Source organism: Alnus glutinosa, chromosome 3, assembly GCF_958979055.1.
Source record: "Alnus glutinosa chromosome 3, dhAlnGlut1.1, whole genome shotgun sequence".
NCBI lineage: Eukaryota > Viridiplantae > Streptophyta > Magnoliopsida > Fagales > Betulaceae > Alnus > Alnus glutinosa.
This window is the reverse complement of record NC_084888.1, coordinates 36,042,045-36,059,602: the sequence shown is the minus strand read 5'-3', so window position 1 is coordinate 36,059,602 and position 17,558 is coordinate 36,042,045. Positions and strand designations below refer to the sequence as shown.

The window sequence follows — 17,558 nt, the reverse complement described above, 5'->3', positions numbered from 1 at the left end:
ATTGTGCCACTCACCATCAATAAGGCGTGTGTGTCACGCTCCGAAAAATGGTCTTAGACCAAAAATTTGAATTAAATTTGTTGGATAAGGAGTTTTTCCTTTCCAAAGATTATGGCGGCTCTAAAGTACTTCGGTGCAGTTTGCAGCTCATCATGCGACACACGTGACTTCAATTTTACCCACAAATTTTTTTAATTCTTCCCCAGAATCAATTTATCATAAGGAACGAGCTAAAACAAATATGAAAAATGTTATATATTATATCTCATTTTACTTATAATACTCATTAATTTTTGAATTTTTTTTTTAATAATGACCGTTTTAAAGACAGACTGACACTGAAAAAAATAAAATAAAATTAGAACCTGAATATTATTATTATTATTATTATTATTTGTAAGTTGAATATATTATTATGTTTAGAGTATAATATAAAATTGATCATGTTAATCACCCCGCTGCTGCTAGCGCGTGGGCATAATACACAATGCACAGAACACACTGACGGACAGACAACTGGGTGGTGGGGCCTGTCTGCCGGCCAGCCTGCACTAACTACTTCCTGTTGAATACTTTCACATCATTTCGCTATTATTAATCATATATTTTCATATGTATATATAATTACGAGGCATTGCTTCTTGTTCCCGCAAAAGATGTTTTGAATTTCCCGCCGAAAGCCCAGCGAGTGCGAGACCCAATCCAACTCAACCGTCGCTTTCAAATAATATCGAAGACGAGGAAACAGATGTGATATAAATATTGTGGATTATGATCATCTTTTTCTCGTCGTTCGAAATTTGAACTCAACGGTCAGATTTCTTTTGCAGCTATCTCCCACTAGCTGGGGGCAGGCCGAAGCTTCATGCTGATAAAGTGATAAGGCCTCTCTTTTTTCTTCTTTTTTGTTGGTTAGTTGGTACAAAGAGTGATTTGGGACCCCTTCGTTTGTTTTCTTTTGAAGATAATTTACGTGCCACTTTGTAGAAATGGATATTTCATTTGCTCCTTTGAAAATTTCACTAGAAGAATAATATCGCATGGTGTTGATGGATGTGGGCACTACTACATCTTTGAACAATGGGGACAGACATATTTGGATGCTTAGGAAAAAAATAAAAACAAAGATTTGGATCGATTTCAATTTGGCTTACCGGATTGAAATATGCCCAATTTGTGAATGAGAGGGAGCCTCGATGGGTCTCGCTTGTTCGAATGGTTTAAGGTACAAGGCTTATTTGTTCGGACATGTAGATTCTTTCGAAACTCTTTTCAATTGCCTGTTCAAATGAACTACAATTTAAACAACTAATTACAAGAGATTCAAATCCTTAAATAGTGCATTTTTTATTACAAGTTTTTTTTTTTAAATGACTTGCAAAGATTATTCTTGAACATGGAAAAGAATTGCCGCAATTTATATAAGGGTGCGTTTGTGATTGCGATTTCGTAGACAATAAGTGCAATTTTAAACCAAATCGCATAACATAAATCGTTTGGGAACTGCGTTTTTAAAAATTGTGATTTGAAAACGCAAAAAATCTGTTTTTTCAAATCGCATGTAAGATGGTGCTTTTTTGAAAACACAAAATTTTAAAGGCTAATTTGCGATTTTAAATGTTAAACTGCGATTTTGCCAAACGCTTAACTGCGTTTCTAAAAATCACTATTTTCAAATAGCACATTTTAAAATCATGATTTTAAATCTCAAACCCAAACAGACCCTAAGATTGATACTACTTTAAAATTCAAAATTATCTCCAGCTCTTAATATTATAATTTATTCCTTAACTTGATATTATATTAGATTTTTTGACCAACTATGTCGTTTTGATGATAACAATTCACACAAGATATAATACCAGCTTCTCAACCAACATAATCCTGTAGACGTTGCAAAATAAATATTTATTTTTGTTAGGGCAAATATACACTTTTGGAGTTCCTAAACATTCACAATCCTTTTAAAATCGATTTTTTTTTTTTTTTTTTTTTTTTTTTTTTCATTTTAAGAAGTTATTTTAATTTTATATCTGTCCTTAATACTCGTACGTACTAGTTTGATGTAATATATATTAAATATTTTGTGATAGAATTGAGTAATAAAACAAATATATGGGGATTGGTTACTAACAAAATTTCTATCATTTTCAATCAAAAAAATATTAAAAAAAAGGCCCACTTCTTTGCTAGCCTTGTTTGAGTCAAAATAGAGTGGACTAATTAACTAGGGTTTTTATTGTAAGTAATTCTGTTAATTTTGGCATTGACAAAGGATTTATAGGGTCACCCCTCGTTACCCTAGCCCCTAGGGGAGTCATCATAGGAAAGGAGACCTTTTATAGTTTTTTATTCTTATCTAATTCGTAATTTGTCAAATAAGATTGACCTTTTATTTTTATAATATTTCACACATCACTTGTTTGTGAAAAGTTGCAACATATCCACATAAAAAAATATTATAATATTAATTTAATAATTAAATTTACCTGCTTGAACTTAGGATACTGATACAGGGGTTCACCTAGTTTTCTAAGTGGGGCCAACAGGGGAAGGTGAATCCAGTGTCCTATATTATTAGGGGCACCTACCCCACGACCCACAAGATCGAGTAAATCTTAAGCTTCTTTCGTGCATGATCCTCAGCCTTTTTCCTGCTCCACGTGTCCTCTTTGCTGTCAAATTTTGATTGGGTGGGCCGTGCTCTCACATGCCACCCCCACCCACAGCCAACTAATAGCTTTATTGAGAGATGTCGCGCTCTAAAAATGTTCCTACTTCTCAGGTTTTCTTCTAATTCAGTGGGGACCCACATAGAATAAGAAAAATGATCACAACCGCACGATCCGTGCGTTGGGGATGGAGTGATTTTCAAAATTCGAAACGCAGTGGTGTGGGTCCCACAATCACATGCATTTGGGAATAGGGATTAGATTCAAAGATTGGTTTGAATGTGATCAAAACAAACAATAATATGTACATGTCACATGGGCAACATCTAGACGGTCAGCTTCATGGAAGAAGTGCACGTGTGGCCTGATTCTCGGCGTTTTGTGGACTGCTAAATTTTCAAAGGCCACGGTGGTCGCACGCTCACATGCTCCAACACCCCCCCCTCCCTAATGTCCAAATAATTAAAGTTGGATACCATTCAATAAAACAATTGTTAGAGATATTAGGATTTTGGCTGGCAACCCAACAGAAAGGACAGGTGCATAGTCTACTCGCTCGGGTCGCTTCGAGTCGCAACTCAAACTGTTCGGAACGCTTTAACTTTGTGTTTATCATCTCATTTTTTGTTTGAATTGTGTGCAATTAGATTATTAAAACAAAAAGCTTAGAAAAAACAAGAAAAATCGAATAACATAATAGTGCAATGGCGGCATGGTGGCGATTTGTTCCTGGCGCGTGAATTGTGTGGTATCGCAACCGGTGTTTGGATCCTCTAAAATTTATATACCACTTTAAAACTTCTTCATTAATAGTTTGGTTCAAGGCATCCGTGCCAGGAATTATTGAGCTCACATCTTTGAAAGCATTACTCCCGCATACTTACGTTCTTAGGCTTTTATTTGTATTTGGGTTGCTCAGCCCTAATTACTGTTAAAAAAAAAAAAAAAAAAAAGAGAAAGAAAGAAAGAAAGAAAGAATTTATGGTAATCTTTCATATAAATAAGAGCAAAGTGACATTGAATTGGAAGGTGATTTGTTTACTTGGCTCAAGATCCTCAATTCCAATAGTTGAAGGGTTCTCAATGTTAATTAACCAGCCACAAGGGGAAAAAAAGGTTTCCAAATCATATTCACGCAGAATTGGAAAATGATTTTTCCCCTGCAAACATTCTCACTTGAGTATTTCTTGTCTTTTGTGTTGGTGATATACCCTACTATCTATTTATTTCTTGCTTTTGGTTTTTCTTTATCATATTATTAATTATCCAAAAAAATAAAAAAGATATATCCCTTTTTGTGTAAGCATATTATTTCATTATTGCACCAGATAAATTACAAATCGTATTTTTCTTTCTTTGTTTTTTTGTCTAAAGAGAGCAATTTCAGTTGACCAAGATCCCTCTCATATCAGCCTCCATAAAAGACAAGCTGGTTGCCAATGCATAAATAAAAAAGATGACCATGCTTGCTGGGTACGTTTGTGGAGTAATCCCATCACCTTCCCTTCCGATATATCCATGCTCAAAAAAAATTATGTGGTCTCTTTGTAAGTAAATTGGCACATTTGTCGTTGCCATTTAACATGTTAAATAAAGCTGTTAGAATATTAATTGAATAATTAAATTTATTATTTTATATTTGCTTGAGCTTTTAAGATAAATTATGACGATTCAGCAAGTAATAATTGAAAAAGGTCTTTCCTTGAATATGGATGGTATCAAAGCAAAAAATATTGAGATCAAACATTGTTAGTCATTGGTCGCTTTTCATTTTAATTAAATACTTTATATGTTAGACCTCACTCATTCAAATTGTACTTATTTCTTTGTCTTTATATCGTGAATGTTTTCATACCACAAAATAGAAGGCTTTAATGTTGGCCGGTGTACCCATTCCGCAGCGAAAAACACATAGATTAGAAGGAATCTTGGGTGAAATTTGAGTTTGTCTTGAATAATTTTTAATAAACCTACCTGATCCACTGAATTTGGCTTTGCCAAAACTTGTCTCTAGCTCTGCCCACCGCAAGATGGATTTTAATATATATATATATATATATATATATATATATATATATATATATATATATATAGATATATATTTTCTAATTTAGCCAAGAAGACAAAAAAAAAAAACAAGGGATCGGGCATAATCATCCAAAAGTAGAAGGGATTGGGGATACTAACAATTTGCTAGTTGCTTGCACTGAATTGGGACCTCATCTTTGGACCCATTTTCTTTGATGTTGGACCGATAGCGTATAAGATTGTAACCAGACAGTGGGATGCATATAGTGAGGGAGATGTCAATGTCTTAACCTTCTGTATCATGGGCTTTTGTGCTTCCTCGTCATCACAACATGTGTAATTTATATGATATGTCTCGTAGTCGAGCGCAAACGGGACAGGGAATGGTTGCACATGCTGCTTTGCCTTTTGGTGTGCTCAGTTGTAACTTCTAAAGCACATTCCCTGTACTCAAAAATCTGATACAATATGGGACAGAGTGGGTTATTCAGGGTAAACATCTCCGACAATTGTGAGAGAATGTTTATGAGACTTACCTGTCTAAACAAGTCTCGGGCCAGTGAACCCCAAAAGCCTTCTCCCATAAGTCCGAATGCTGGGTATTCAGGAAATATACCTAATACTGTCAATTCTTTAGGTAAAGATAAGTTCGCTACAAATGGATCTGCTATATTTGTCCTCTCACATTCAAGGCATTGTAAAAGTTTTGCTGTTGAATGAAAGCATAATCAACGAACTAAACTACCCAATAGGCTTGGCAACTGTCGCACGAGTCCATGATTTAGGAAAGCTTACTACAGATTGTTTGCACTGCCCTCAAGCTCATGTCCACACATCACTCTAAATCATTAGACTCATGGCGCCTTTGGCATAACGTATTTTAAGCAATTTTCAATGTCAACAACTTTTTTTAAAAAACAGATCACTTAAAATACGACATATCAACAAATATGAACTAGATATGAAGAGTGCATTAATTCATTCCTATACAAGAGTTCTAAAGCCTTGATGCCCAACCATGAGGGAAACTTAACATCTTGGAGGTTTAAACAGAAAAATGGACAGTTAGCTGTCTTTCAGAAATGAACCCAGAACTAATGCTACTCAGGTAAAACGAGAGAGAGAAACCAGAGCCAAGGAAAATAATATAATCAATAAGAGCACAAATTTATGGGGTTTGTTTGTGGATAGACATATCCCCCATTGTTCTAGGAAAAGAGGTAGCATGTCGGGAGGATTGTTTTTGGGAGATTTTAGAAAAAAATTGTCTTCAATTATGAATTACATTGCCACTTTGACCAAACTTCAACATCCATCTGTTGCGGCCTTGGCCATATCGTGCCCACCCAACTAATAATAACAATAATTAGTTTACCACTAACATGCAACAATTAACAAGAGTAAAATTATTTAGTAAACTATTATACGACTGCCATAAAATTTGATGATGTGACAATAAAAATCAGCAATTAAATCGATAGTTGAAAAAAAGAAAAAGAAAAAAAAATCAATAGCTAATTTTTGTTGCTATATCATCTAGTTGCAGGACGATAATTGTATGATAGTTTACTAAATGCAACAATATGGACAACGCTGCCAGCCTGAATAATGTTTGCATTAAACAATTGGCTTCCTACATTAGTTCAATGAAATATTAACAAATGAAAAGGGAAAGGGTGGAGCCCCAAAAATGTGGAGGGACAGCCCCAAAACAAGGGCCGAACCTGCTTTTGGGGTCTCTCTCTCTCTCTCTCTCTCACACACACGCATGGGCTCACATAAATATTCAACTAGCCACTTGCAGATGCATAAAACATGCATGCTTTTAGGCCAAACACAGACTTCCAGGTTGACACGAGGCTGAGTGATAGTGAGGCTACCTTTAATACCTCACGAGGAACACATGAACAAGGATAATGCTTGTCTTGAAAATAATTGCTACATGAAAGTTACCTGCAAAATCTGCAATCCTTTCCGGCGTCTATTTTTTTGCAAAATATCACCACTTTGATCATACATACTACTCTTATTCAACCTTCGAGCATCAAACATAAAAATCTTGTATACCAATGGAATATAGGCACAAGGAACAAATAATAGTGATTAATGGGCAATCAAACACACACATACGTATACACACAATTAGAGAGAAGAGCGCGAGAGCGAGAGCGAGAGAGAGAGAGGGGATTAATAAGTATTACACAGAAAAAATACAGCCAGTTATGAAACTATAACTCGATCAATCTTAATTAATTCATGTTTAGTACTAAACTTGAGCTTTCATAATCTACCGGAAGGCAATACAATTGCCAGCATTATGGGGGGAAAATGCACAATTTACAATTAAATTCAGTAAATATTACATGGTATTATACAATCCGTATTTGATTTGTATAAATATTGTACAGAGAAACGATATATGCAATCCCAAGTGGATGCCATATGTGGTGATTAATGTGATATTCAAGCCCTTATTCCTTAATGTACATGCTATACACAAACAAGTTGTCATATATGCAAAGAATTGATTCAATAAGCTAGGGAGATACAAGAAAAGAAGTCATAAATCTATATTGACATCTGAAGGAAGTTGCACTGAAGGACTGTTTTGTTTCTCACTCTTCTCCAAAGATATCTGCATGGACAACCATAACATAAATGTGATAATCAGTACAGTTGAAATTTTATATCAAGCATAGATTTCTCTCTTATTTTCTTCCTCTATATTTACGAGTTAAAGCTCCATTGAACTAATTTATTTGGTCAGATCTGCGCTTAACCCACATAAAAGATAGATGCAGCCCTAGCACCCAAGATAAAAAAGAACGCTTCATATCAGAGGAAATCCTGGCTTCACTTAAGTACAGGCTTAGTTCAAAATCTTAACACCACTTACTAATTTTTACTTCTTTTTTTTTTTTTTTTTTGGGTGGGGTGGGGGGTGGGGAGAAGGGGTTACGTAGGTGACAATTTGAATATATTGAGAGAACGCAAAATTTGTTGATGATTTTCATATACTTCTTTAGATTCCCAACTAAAGGGTTGTGAGGCTCTAGCATTGAGATAAAAATGGGGGGATGCACGGACTCATTAACAGTACATTTACAACTGGTTCCATATTGTTAAATACTTATTAGGTATATATGTATGGGTTCACATGTTCATATGTCAACGCAAATATTGTGGGCAAATCATTTCAATAAATAATTCCTACATTACAAGGTAAGGTATTATACAAGAGAAAAAGGCAGCAAAAGTTCACTGACCAAAAGAAGATCCTCATCAGTACCAAAGCATTTTCGTGCTTCTTCTAGGCACTTTGACGAGACTCTCTTATGTTTGCTGCAAAATATGCACAATATTCCAAGTGAATATTTCCATTATAATGTGAACAAAGTTTGAAACTTAATTTTGCACCAATAATCTAAGAAGAGCTTGAAACTTTATGCAGGCAAATTCACTAAAAAATTCATAATTATCAAATCTGGATGAATAGTGGCTTGACTTTTTGAGCACTATCAGATTTATTTCAGCATAAGAGGAAGATAAAGATGTTCAGTGCACCATCCTGAAGTAACAGGTTTAGCTTAACATTTGAATCTTTTTTGTGTATGCATACAGATAGTAACCCTGATATAAAGCTACACGGATGCTTAAACTCCCTGTAATAGCAAAAGGATGCTGCAATTTCAGCAAATTGAACGCATGTATGCATGCCACTGCACCGCAGTTTTTAATTAATCTCGTCATATAATCACCATATATGATTATACAGTGATCGATGGAAATGGTCATAATTTGTGATAAACTTTTAAAAGTACAAAACAGGAACTGATAGCAAGAAAATTAATAACCTTCTTGAGCTTCAAATACTTGGCCCATTACACAACCTACAGTGGTTCATGACTCCTAAGAAGAGGTGTTATTGAACAGAGGAGAGTACAATTCAACCATTACCCAACTAACATTTGGAAACTTCAAAAAATAGCAACAAAACAAGGAAGCAATTTATGACTTTTTTCCCCACTTTAGTTTTTGGTGCTGGAGCAAAGCACATGGTCCAGACTACACAAAGATCAAGAAAGATATGGACAGTAAAAATATAGCCAAAATCATTATAAAAAGAGATGCATAGAAGGAAACCTGATTGTATCGTTGTAACTCTTTTTTTAAGTTAAGTTATTGGTCTGCTCATGAATTTTCTTATTTGTCATCTTGTTTGGGGAAGTGGATATGTTTGTCTATTTTGTGTATAATGACAGAATGGTATATGAATTTAAAAGATTTCACTGCAAAATAGCTCTCCAACTCTGAGTTTGTCATCATGCTCCCAAAAGGTAGATACTTAATAACATCAAACCAAAGGCACCCATTAAGATGCTAATCATAACAGCTGTCTTGTTCTTACAAAGAAAATATTCCTTTTCCACTGAGATCAGTATGATGGGATATAAAGATAAATAAAGATAATACCTGGAACTTGCAGGATCTCTAATCTCAAACTCATCTGCATCAGTGTCATAGCCACAAATCACAACATAATGACCTATAAAAGACATTAAAAGTGCAGAGTTTACATCTCAGCAAGGGAGCATGAGTTCTTAATTATGATTCTATTAATATAGTGCGAGATTGCAAATTCCTGAGAATGATTGCTTTAATATACTAAGATAATTGTAATCATCAAGTATACATAATTAACAAATTAGAAAAAGAAAAGAGCCACTCACCAGTATAGCCAGAGTTGCTGGCAAAGAAGTCGCTGAAAGTTAAATTCTCAGCCCAAGACTGACTGCAAATCAAAATATTTGGCAGAAGCATTTAACATTAGGTCATTTTCCCAGTCGTACATTTGTTTAAACTAAAAGTTCATTTCTATGAAAAAAGATGCGAAGCCTTTAGGAGAGAACATACAAAGCAAGATAATAAACAAAGTGAAAAACTTTGGCACAAGCATATTCAGGAATCAGGAGAACATACAAAGTAAAGATAATAAACGAAGTGAAAACTTTGGCACAAGCATATTTACAAGAACATACAAAGTAAATGTAATAAACAAAAGTGAAAACTTTGGCTACATGAAGCACAGATAAACTTGGTCATAACAGCAAACACATTATAAGACCTAGATGTCAAACAATAACTGCAACTGTATTGATTAAAAGAGAATCGAATTTAAACAGAAAAAAAATAGAATGAAGAAATTACATGAATCCCATACCTCAACTTGGATTGGTCGACTAATGCAATTGCAATATACTTCCCCGATAAAATCAAGAATGAAATTTCTTCACCGTTGATTGACCTGCACTGTAAAAGAAAAGATTCATTGACTTGTTCCAAATAAATTGTCGAACAATACCTGAACAAAGAATGTGTTGATTTGGGAAAAGAAGATAAGCGTGACCAAAGTTTTATGTATTTTAATGGGTTTCTTCCAACTAATCTGCCCCTAGACTCAAAAGTTTATACAGCCCCAATGGGAACAAAGATACTTTCAACTTCAGGTACTTCAACTGATTCTCAAAGAAGTCCAAATAAAATACAAATATGAAGGAAATCAATTCATTTACTTCTATACGAAGCCCCAAATGTTACTTTAATTATATAACTAACCAAAATCTCCCACTCACAGTTTTTAGCTATGAGATAAATTTGCTACACTAGAGTCTACAAAAGGAAAATAATTTAACCATGTAAAAAGCTATGATGGTTCCATAATGCACACTGGGATGAATAGATTATACCTGTATTTTAATTCCATCTTCCAGTGCCTTTTGAAATAGCATATCCACTCGCACCAGATCATTAGGTAACTGCTCCTGCACAATATCCAAACTGTAACTTTATGAGTATTAGAGTGACAGCAAGACAAACTAACTTGTATATCAATCTTAACAACAGTGCTTTGCAAGTTCCCCAAATAAATTATATATATACCATGGATGAGTTGATTAAATGAGTCTAAAAATATATTATAAATATAGAAATACTTAATATCTAGTCCTTCGACACAGTATCCTTAGACACAGTATCCTTTACAAATTCATGTGACATATATATAATTAGAGAGCACAAAAAAAAAACTTATATGTATCCTTAGACAATATTTTTTTTTTTTTTTTTTTATTTTATTTTTATATTTAACAATTACTTCACCTTCACAAGCATGCATGGCTAAATTGAGTATGCCATATTAAGACAAAATTTTTAAAAATAATAGAATGCGTGTTTGGTGTATAATATTACATATTATAAATCTTGGAAAACCCTTTCTCCCTAACAGAACATGTGTGTGTACAAATAAATACATATGTACTATATATGTATGAATGTGCTATATGATCGCAAAGTATATACTATCCACAATAGTGTTCGCGCCATTAACATGCAAGTTTGCTCTAAACTGACATGCAAACCATGGGGTCTGACATGTTCTAGCACCACTAATAACCACTTTAGAGTAAAAGTTTGATACAAAATTATGAATAAAGAAAACAGATTAGACAAAAACAACTTGGCTGTTGCTTGTATTGTGGTAACACAAAAAACTGCGATTAGATATAACTAAGCATTGATTATATACTTCAAAGCACTATACAGATAATTCACATCCTTTCATCATGTAAGATAATTTGTAACCCTCATTCTGTATAGACTAATACATGCGTGTCAAGCATAAAAATCCCTAATCATAAATTTGTAATCTCCAACAACAAACAAGATAGCAAAAATATTTTATTTTTATTCTTTTGCTGGGTAGGAAACCTTATAACAATAAACTACTAAGCCTTTAAGAAAAATCCACAAATGTGATGGAAATCACCTGGTAAAATGTTTCAACAGAATAGCTTGGATTTGCTCCAACAGTTACTGTGAAGAAGGAAAAATTAACAGGAAACTTATGAAATAGATATGCGAGATCAACGGTCCAAATGCTGCAAACAAAGTGTCGACAAGGAGACATATTAGAAATCTTCCGCATCAGCTTATTTGATTCTGTGACTCCTATATCATGTATGAAACCAGACACATCCTTAGACAAAGATGGAGCAGCAAGCATCCACATGATAATCTACATTCATTCAACATTAACCATTAAGCTTATCAATCAGTACAAAATCCAAGCACTAGGTCATTCAATGAGTCAAGATGACAAGCTCTGCATGTTATGCAAAACTTTAATTACACTGATAAGCTATGGCATAACTTCTACATTGAACATGATACTATTTAACACCTTCGAACTTTTGAGACACTAATCACCAAGAACCAGACAGATTTAAAGACAAAGTCAAATAACTCGAGTATGAGTTCCTAAGAGATCAAAAAACTATTGTTGCCATACAATAACATACCTCCCATCAAGATGAAACATTACGATTGAAATAAATTGGTAAAACACACAAGGAATTGAAGTCATAAATTTTTGTTAAGTAGAAAATCACCTCTTTGTGCAGCATAGCTCCACCAACCCCTGAAAATTGCAGGAGCTAATGCCAAGAGTTCTCAAAACCATCAGAACGCAAGCAAGACCACAATCCCAAGAATACTGCTGGTTTATGTGGGGGACCTATATGCACCAACAGACCCACCTTAATAAAAACTCAAACGAAACGAAGCCAAACGGTAACATCAATGACCACTAGACTTCAATTTATTGGCAGAATCACAATGTACTACTCACTTCAACAAAGTACGAGCGCGGCAAGCTCGTATTGTGGCGTAATTCTACCAAACTCAAACCATCTCCTTCCGATACTTGTGGTTCTTCTTCATCGGTCTTGAGAATCTTGTCGAATAGAAAATACAACGGCCACATGACAATGACCTAATTAACAATGAATCTCTCGCCACAGCGCTAAAACTCGCAGATACAAATAAATATTCCTGAGCATGAATACAAAACAATAACATTTCCAGCATATGAGAAGAAACTAAGACTGAAAATTTTCTTTTGCTACAAACCGATTCTAAACGATAATTGTCAACCACCAATTCACGGACTAATTAAGAAGAAACGGCTCGGAAACATAGAACACAAGCTATTGATGGACAATTCAACTAAGCAATCGAATTTTGGGAAAAGGAAAAAGTAGAATCAAACAGAATCAATTTCTGAAAATTCGTGATCAGACTTATACCTTACGCTTCGTCGGAGAAGGAGAGAAGGGGGTTGTTCGCTCTTTTTTTCGTGTACACTTTGTGCAAAAATACGCCTTTCTCGATTCTTTGATGCGGGGCCTCTGGTCTTCAACATTCCTGTCAAAATAGTCAAATCAAAATAGGTGGGTGCTATATATTACTTTTTTTTTTTTTTTTGTAACTCGTTTTGTTCAAGGTTTGGGCTTAAGGGACAGTGAGTCATGAAAATGTTACAATGGGCTGGACTCTTAATTTTCGAACTCTTTTTGATTGCAACCATTAATCTAATTTATTAAAAAAAAAAAAACAATTAATCTAATTTATTAAGTTGATATTTATCGTTAAATTGTGTGACAAAATTTTCCTTCAAATTAGATTGGAGAGTCTATTAAATTGTTACTTGTCCTTATAGCACTTGATTCTTAATATATTTTTAAAATGTATGTGAAAATACATATAATTTGTTAATCTTATTAAAAATGCACGTGAAGAGGATTAGATGTTCTACGAACACATGTTAGTTTAACTGAACATGATGATGAAGTGAATGAATTAACTTTTCTTAATTCAAAAAGAGCGGCCCAACAGTCGAATGGATTGGTTTCGCGGTGGTCCATGAAATTTGTTTTTATAGTAGTTGTCTCTTTTGGTCTTGTTGGACCGTAGCCGTAGGAGTGTACTAATCCTTTAACATTCATGGAAGCTTCCTAAAAGTCTTAAACGGACACATCGCTCAAACGGACGGGGGTTTTGAATCTTGATGGTGGTCCACGCTATTTTTTGAACTGTTGATAGCGTTACCAAGTTTAGTTATTCTCTGATGTCCAGATCCGAAAATAACGGCACCCAATTCAAAATTCAAAAGGCCTAAGAGCTCACCTGTAACGACCAACATAAAGCTAAAGCATCAATGAGGGTTCTCATTTATCGAGCTTAACTGAGAAAAAGTAGACATAAAAGCAGGTAGAAAAAGAGCACCTTCGACCCTAGGTCCTTAGCTTAATTGGGTAATAATAAGGAACCGATCACATGGAACCTGGAGGGACCTTTAGAAGTCAATAATAAGTAACCGTGCACATGGAACCTGAAGGGACATTGAATGCTTCTTTTTTTTGAAGTGAACTCTCATGATTTTATTCAACTAAATCAAAAAAATATATTGATCAGCAATTACAGAAATCAAGGATAAACATTGGGTATTCTTTCATCCAAATTTTCTCTATAGAATTCTTGATAGCTGCTGTAATACTCTGGTCTCATGTTGAGAAGAGATGAATAGCTCACGGGTGCTAAGTCGCACATTGCTTATTTACTAAGTGAATTATGTTTTATAAGAGATTTTAAGAAAACTTAAAATTGACTAGTTATTTTGATGTGATAGCACAGATGTGGCTATCGCTTTTTCTTGGGTCGTTACAAATGGCTATCGCTTTTTCTTGACTAGTTATTAACCGTTGTAGGGTCAGTGATATATCTTCTGGAAGTAGGCATAGCTGCCACAACCGCACCCTCACAATCTCTAACAATTACACCAAGCCTAGGAAATTGAATGCTTCTAAATGTAATGGAAAGACAATTTTAGATTATTAAAGTTACATTTATCTTTATAGTTAGTTGCATGCATTTTTAATATGATTAATAAAATATGTGATACTCACATGTATTTTTAAAAATGTATGCAAGAATCGTGTAATCTAAGGACAAATATTAATTTAGTAGATTGAATTAAAAAGAAAAAAAATTCTTCAACCCAATTTAATAGAAAACTTTATCCCAAAGGAAACTCATATAGAGAGAGAGGGAGAGGGGAATGCTAATGCCTAATGGTACAGTCTAATATTATTTTCATTCGGCTAGCCAAATATTATTTTGGCTAGCATAATGCTAAAATGAAAATATAATGAGTTGCATCAAACTCAGCAATTTTTTTTGAACCTAATACTCAAATACTTCATTAAATAAATAATCTCAATATTACAAAGGAAATCATGATCTAGGGAACCGAAGATCCCTAACAACAACATCAAAAATACATTGAGGAGTTTTTTCTAATCAAATATCATTACAATAACACTCGACAGCAGATTTAGCAAGACAGTGAGCCGCCTAATTACAGGTCCTTGGCGCGTAAACAAAGGAGCAACTCTTAAACTATTGCATTTCTTGCTTTATACCTTCAATGAGATGTCCATTCCGGGAAAGAAAAGGAGGACTTGAATTAACATATTTAATTACCTTTAAAGCATCACCTTCAACAATGATATCAAAGAAATCAGCTTCCAAGTAAAAAATAACAGCATACAAAGCTGCCAATAGTTTGGTCGTGTAAGTATCAGTCGATAAGAATCTGAACAATCGTTTAGCTCTCAAAACATTGCCCCCACTGTCTCTAGCTACCATTCCCAGCCCTACCAAACTTGTGTGCTTGTTCACAGCTGCATCAAAATTTATTTTGATTTTACTTTCCAGAGGGGCCTTACAGCTTGGCAGTAAAGGTCCGAAAGACATTTGAACTGAAATACTCCCTTATTCACTCATGTTACATTTAAGGAAGTCATCCATCAACCGAATAGCATCTGAATAAACCTTGTTTGGATGGTCAAACAGAACCTTCAAAAACTTGCCTATTTCTTCTCATCCAAATGCTTCTTGCTACAAAATTTGCATCAATATCAGACTCAACAATTTGAAACAATAGTTTGGTGATTTGCTTGCTACAAATTTGGTGAACAATGTTCGCTTACCAAATGTTATTAAAAAAGAGAGAGTATATTTTAATCTGTAACATTATATTTTCCGAATACATAAATTATTGATAAAATAATATTTAAATAAAATAATGAAATCCAATAACTAAAATAAAGAGTGAGATGTGACCCAGTTGCAAGGGACACATGCCCAACATCCTCTATATTTCATAGAAGCTAAGGTTTATGCGATGGACCTCAAAATTGAATTGGAAAGGAGGGGTGGGAAGGTGGAAAATGAACTTTGGAATTTGGAAAAGGAAGCAGCATGCACATATCAAAAGTCCAGGCTTACTGCTTTCGCTTTATCAAACGGCTATACAAAAAAAATGCTTTCGGATATTTAATCGAGTGTCAACCACTATATGCTAGCCGTTGTTGCAGCTTTTTGCCTTTTACTTTCTAGTTGGGAAGTTTGGAGTTGAAAATTCAGCATAAAAAGGTGAATTTTACAGAATCTAAAACTTCCTTCTGTATGATGAGGAATGTATGAGAAAGGGCCAAAAGGGGTTTGGAGATTCATATTCAAAGCTCAACTACTTCCCATTTCCAGTTGTTATTATCAAATCCATCCCAATTTTAGTTGGAGCAAACTTTTAGATTAAACAAAGGGTTAGTTTGTTAATATATATATATATATATATATATATATATATATTTTTCCGAGTTTTTGTCTTTTTAATTGTTTAATAATATTTTTATTTTAAAAACAGAAAAATGAAAAGGGCTTAACAAATAAAGCCGACGTCTTAATTTTTGTTAATGTCTTTTGTTGTCCGCTTTCATTGCATGTCGATGGTATTAAATTATTAATAATTCAAATGCAGCCCATACCAGGTGACTGAATAATCAAAGCTGTTTGATGAATAATTAGTTAGACGTAGCCTTTGTCGACAAATTGGTGGGCTCAGCAGGGTAGCATCTTAAATCCGGGTCAAGCTGGCTTAACCACGGAGACTTTGGCTGAATTATATAAATATCAAAATCAAAACCAGAAACCATAGCATTAATTAATCCAAATATTGCTTACTTTAAGGAACCGTTTGCTCTCAATAGACTATTTCAATCATGAATTATTGCATGCTCCATTCCCCAAAATGAATAATTAAATAATGAAGAAGAAGAAGGGAAAAAAGTAAATAAGAGGCCCAAGCTGATAAAACAATTAAATCAGGAGTATGTGCCTATTAGAAACTTCATTCCTCATTAGATTCATTTTCAAAGTATAAATTTATTGGCCAATTTTTTTTTTTTAATTTTTTTTTTTTTTTGGTAAGTCTTACTTTTTTTTATTCCTTACAAACGGTTTATGTTAGAATATATATATATATATATATATATATATATATATATATATATATATATATATATATATATATATATATATATATATATATATATATATTATCAATTTAAATTTAAGCTTTTGACATAAGTGTGATTTAACATGGCATCAAAACAAAGGTTATGAGTTCGATAATTCACTTCCAATTTTAATTTAATATTCAATGTATAGGGTATCGCTTATTGTTAAAGTATTGATTAAATTTATAATTTTTTATAAGTTAAGCTTTTGAGATAAGTGGTGATTTAATATGACATCAGAGCATAAGTCTTGAGTTCGAACCATTTTCCTTCGTTCACTTCTCATTTTAATTAGTATTTTACATATTGGACCTTACTTAGGGTGCGTTTGTGATTGCGATTTTGTAGAGAAAACGTGCAATTTTAAACCAAATCGCAAAAAATGAATCGTTTGGAAACTGCATTTTTAAAATATTGAGATTTGAAAACGCAGAAAAGTGTTTATTCAAATTGCAGGCAACGAGGTGCTTTTTTGAAAACGCAGTATTTTAAAAGGCTAATCTGCGATTTTAAATGCCAAACGCTTAACTGCGTTTTTAAAAATCATTTTTTTTTAAAAAAAATTACACATTTTAAAATCGCTATTTTTAAATCGCACTTT

General features: G+C 33.8%; 1 protein-coding gene across 3 annotated transcripts; it reads right to left on the bottom strand.

Moving 5' to 3' along the window:
* Positions 1-6,872: 6,872 nt before the first annotated feature.
* On the bottom strand, positions 6,873-12,971 carry LOC133862248 (guanylyl cyclase 1). Of its 3 annotated transcripts, none has more exons than XM_062298021.1 (10): positions 12,845-12,971; positions 12,388-12,590; positions 12,149-12,273; positions 11,527-11,638; positions 10,448-10,522; positions 9,922-10,010; positions 9,431-9,492; positions 9,174-9,246; positions 7,967-8,042; positions 6,873-7,335 (listed from the first exon to the last, which is right to left on the bottom strand). In XM_062298021.1, exons 2-10 carry the CDS (start codon positions 12,520-12,522, stop codon positions 7,261-7,263), a joined length of 822 nt encoding a protein of 273 aa, XP_062154005.1. In that variant the 5' UTR covers positions 12,523-12,590; positions 12,845-12,971; the 3' UTR covers positions 6,873-7,260. The 3 variants fall into 3 exon arrangements, with proteins under 3 accessions (XP_062154005.1, XP_062154006.1, XP_062154007.1); XM_062298022.1 differs by having other exon boundaries at positions 12,388-12,561; positions 12,845-12,960; XM_062298023.1 differs by having other exon boundaries at positions 12,388-12,492; positions 12,845-12,957.
* Between the last annotated feature and the right edge of the window lie 4,587 nt (positions 12,972-17,558).

What these genes read in the sequence shown, in the direction of transcription:
- LOC133862248 (XM_062298021.1), bottom strand. Translation starts at nt 12,522, where the DNA reads ATGTGGCCGTTGTATTTTCTATTCGACAAGATTCTCAAGACCGATGAA. An exon ending in CGCGCTCGTACTTTGTTGAA is followed by an intron (nt 12,274 to 12,387) that starts GTGAGTAGTACA and finishes TGGTGCATATAG; the next exon opens with GTCCCCCACATAAACCAGCA. An exon ending in CTGTTGAAACATTTTACCAG is followed by an intron (nt 10,523 to 11,526) that starts GTGATTTCCATC and finishes GATATTGTGCAG; the next exon opens with GAGCAGTTACCTAATGATCT.